At 24.7% G+C, this 4,407-nt stretch overlaps 1 protein-coding gene across 1 annotated transcript; it reads right to left on the reverse strand.

The window, feature by feature from the left end:
• Window positions 1–1,095: 1,095 nt before the first annotated feature.
• On the reverse strand, window positions 1,096–2,344 carry LOC145832107 (uncharacterized). Its single transcript, XM_082939464.1, has 4 exons — window positions 2,169–2,344; window positions 1,862–1,953; window positions 1,505–1,678; window positions 1,096–1,310 (listed from the first exon to the last, which is right to left on the reverse strand). Exons 1-4 carry the CDS (start codon window positions 2,342–2,344, stop codon window positions 1,096–1,098), a joined length of 657 nt encoding a protein of 218 aa, XP_082795590.1.
• Window positions 2,345–4,407: the final 2,063 nt, after the last annotated feature.

Raw genomic sequence — 4,407 nt, forward strand, 5'->3', positions numbered from 1 at the left:
TCGATTAAAACATCCTTTAAATTATTTGAAAAATAACAAATACAAAATCAAAACCAAATAACTTACCAACTTCATTTTGCTAATACAAGAAACAAGCTAAAATTTAGTTAAGGGTTTTTTTAAACAGATAACAATTTTGTTTTCTTAGCTTTGTTGTTCAGCTTTTCAGATTAGCCTAAAATTAATAGACTTTTTTGAGCTGTTGTTGGTTTGAACATGCTTTATATAATAAAATACTGTAGTATTCTACACAAAAATTTGTTCTTTACTTTATGACATAGCGTATATAGTTAAAGAAAACAAAAATAACAATCTTATATGATTTTTATTCACAGAAATATACCAAAAAAATATTGATCAATGTTAAAACTATTTGAAGTTTATAAATAAAAATAAATTAAAAAAATAAATTCTTATAACGATTAAGTTTTGTCAAAATTTTAAAGCAATACGACAAGTAAACTTGTAGAATTTATCGTAAATAGTTTTTAAACTTTAACATTAGATTTTTACATAATGTAAAGCTAATTTAAAATAATTTTGTAAAAAATGTGTAATTGTTGAAAACTTAGCTTTTAAAAACTTAAAAAACTAAATAGTTTAGTAACAATAAGAAATCAGGTAGATAAATACTCCCAAAAAGTAAACGTAATATAAGTTAAAATTATATTTAATTCTTAAAGCAGATGTTTTGGTCATTGCATAGCTAAAGTCAACTTTGTTAAAATAAATAGCTCATTAATTTAGAATTAGTATATAAAATATAAAGCAAATATTTTGAAAAAACCCTAAAAAAAAACAGAAAATAAAAAACTAAATACTCAGTATAAAATAAATTTAATTCGAAGTATATGTTATGTAGCAATATTCAAACAAATAGTTTTTGAAAATTAGCAGTACACTTAAACTATAAACACTAACAAACTTTTAAAAAATATCGAATATAATACTTTATTTAACTGTATAGCATTTTACTTTCTTATTTTTTAACTTTAAACTTAAAATTCATTCATATACGGTAATTAATCATCTAGTAACCGTTCTTTCTATTGTTCAACGTTATTTAAAACTTCCAAGCTTTAAAGTTTAAACTTTTCATCTATTTAAAGATTGCTGGCTGCTGTATGCAACATCATGGGTAATTGGAAAGTTGTTGAATCGTCTCTGTTGGTTGCTTCCTAAAGCATGTCCGGTATTACATCCCTGCTGTGGTGGAATGAATGGTCTTCTTTCAGTGTTGTTTAGGGGATTTTCCCTTCTTTGAGACCTTGTAGTTGAAACTGGCATCGTACTCTCGTTAACTCCGTCATCTAATTGACATTTACTAATGTTTAAAATTTAGACTTTCATAAAGATTATAACTGATTAAGTCGTAAATGATTTATCTAAACATTTATTTTGTTTCTTAAATATTGCTACTTAATTATATCAGTAAAATTTATCTAAAGTAACTTATACTTGAGGTACAAATTTTTCTTGCTACATGTTGAAACAAGCAACATACCAGATTTTGTATCAGGTTGATCACCGGTCCTGCATAAAGACACTGCTTGCATAACTATTATGGCAACTAGTAATGCCAAAACCCCATAAATCATCATTCTGTTTTTGAAAATATTGTTGTTTTGTTCACTGTTGATCACGTATTCGTTACGCTTATGGACTAATAATGGGTATCCTATAAAAAATTTACATTTTCGATAAATTTGAAAAAACAATTAAGAATTAAATTCAGTTTAAAAGCTCAGTACAAAAGGTAACTTATACTTTATTACGTAATCTTTTCTAGAAAAACTGTACTAAATCTAGGTAAAAGTAAAATTAATTCTACTGATTATACTTTTATAATATTTTTTAGTACCTGAACACTCTCTTTGACACAGTTGGGTTATTTCGATTCCACATATTTCATCACAGGGTCTACAGGTTCCTTCTTGCCAGTACTGGTCTGTCCTATTTAAAACAAGTAAAAGATTATTTTACGACATTGACTAACCAATATATCAAAAGCAAAAGTACATAGTGTACTGCATGCCCAAAATGCTAACTTAAACAATTTGATGTAAGGTTTAATCGGAATTATTTTTTAGAAATTAAAATTTTCATATTTAGAATTTGATAAATTTGAAATTTATAAACAAATACTTAGTTTACATGAGCAATCTAACCTGCAAATAAGATGTTCATCGTTGTAATTTCTTATCTGTAAGTTAATGTAATTTCTAAGCTCCTGTTGACTTATTTCGATGCTGACCTTAGGAGCTTCCTTCTTTACTCGAACTGGGCCGGATGTGACTATTTGTGACGTCATAGATAGTATTAGTAGTGTGAGGTAGTAGTTCATGGTTGTTAATGTAGTAAAGTTTTGTTTGTATAACTAGTAAGATCTAAATATTAAAAACAAAATGTATAAGTTTGAGTTTTAAGCGAATCGATTAGATGTAAGTATAAATAGTTTAAAATGTGTATGGAGTCTTTTTTTTCTTTTAAAATTAAAACTTTAGGTAGCATGAAACTTTTAGTGTTCAACTGATAAAGCGTTTTAAAAAAGCTATAATATACCTTTCAAAAACCAAAGTTAAACTTATACTTAAGTATATAAGTATTTAATAAACAAAAAACAAAGGCATAATAGGAAATAGAAGCTAACAAACAAAATATTCTTTTCTAATTCTTTAATTATATTCTAACTTAAAATATATTTTTTTTCAAAAGGATAAGATAAATATTGAAAGATTAAATTTAAAAAACAAAAACTATCTAAAACCTTTAACTCAGTTCAATGTAACAGTGTTTGAATATTAACTAAGTATTTCAAACTTTTCACAGGTTGAAAGAGAGACTAGAAAAAAGTAAAAAGCAAAAAAACAACAGAATGACGTAGTAAAAGGGTAAATACCTCAAACCATATTTTATTCAATATCCATTATCTCTCAAAAGTTTAAATTCCATTTATTTGAAATTAAAAGATTTTAAGGATTAATTTTTACAATAAACAACTATAAATGAATGTTAAAGGTTTTTTTGTAAATGCTGTTGGGAAAATATTTTTTCTGTTAACTTTAAATAAAAAAGATAACGAAAAGTTTGTTATTATTCATAATATTACTTAAATCAATTAAGAAGTGTTTCAATTGTTTTGTATGACAACAGTAATCAACAACTTATACCTTAAAAATTATTTGTTTAAGCGCCTTGTAATTTTTATAAAAAAGAAATCTATTTATTTTTCTAGGTATAAAATCACAACTAAAACTATTTTTCAGTTTGAAAATAATGTTGTTTTACTTTTACTTAGAATTGATTTCATATTATTATAAGGTAATTTGGATTTTTAGAAGTCTTAAAATTATTTAATTTTTTGTTAGTCTCGTGTTATAAAAGTACGAGAGAATACAAAATACAAGACCAACTTTTGTTTGAGTTTATAAAAATACTAATCATATAACTCGACACAGCGCCTTTGTAAATCAACTTTAATAAAACAACTTTACGGGAAATCCGGTACAAATTTTTCCTTGCAAATTGTTTTCTCAAAAGGAAATGACCCAATTGTGTATCCGGTATGGTTTCATTGTTACCTACACAATAGAAACATTTCTCACTTGCTGTTGTCACCTGATCGATAGAATAACATTTCTAATGAAAAACTTCTAGTAACATTATTTAAAAGAAAAATATATACAGCGTTTAAGTGGAAAACTTTAAATAAGATTTATCCGAATATTTTTACCATTTGACTATTCTCTTGTGATTTCTTTTAGTTGTTTAATTTATTTTCATTATTTTACACACACGTTTTTTGCGTAAATACTTTCATTATAATGTATATGGTATTTATTTCTTACAAATTAAAATATTAAAAATGTTAAATAATTTGTAATTAATGTTAGTTCTATAAATATTAAAGTTTTTTAATTTGACAATACTTTGTTCACCAAATTTGTGTATGTGTTTATTTCTACGTTTCGCTAAAATGAATTATTAATAAAAAACTAACTTAAAATGATTAAAAAACTATAACACTTTTTTTAAAAAGTTTTTCTTAACCTTAGGATGTTGTTTTTTAACCAAAAACTTTAAACTCGTATTACACTTTTTAAAAGTTTACATGAAAATGTTTTTTTACAACTAAAACAGTTTAAATATCGTTATGCTATAAACTAACTAGATTTACTTCTCTTTACGAAATATTGAGAAACATTTATTACCAAAAACTACAAAAAGTAAAAGTAAAATCTCTAATTATAAATTGTAGTAGCGAAAAGACTTAAGTTAAACATTTCACAACATTTACTTTTTAATTTACACCAGTGATATTTGTTTACTTATCGATTACAAAAGACAAACATTGCACTTAACTAACTGTGAGTAAAGTTATAACCCGTAGCAAAAGTTGTAATTAAT

Source organism: Thalia democratica, chromosome 3, assembly GCF_965202585.1.
Source record: "Thalia democratica chromosome 3, ktThaDemo2.hap1.1, whole genome shotgun sequence".
NCBI classification, from domain to species: domain Eukaryota; kingdom Metazoa; phylum Chordata; class Thaliacea; order Salpida; family Salpidae; genus Thalia; species Thalia democratica.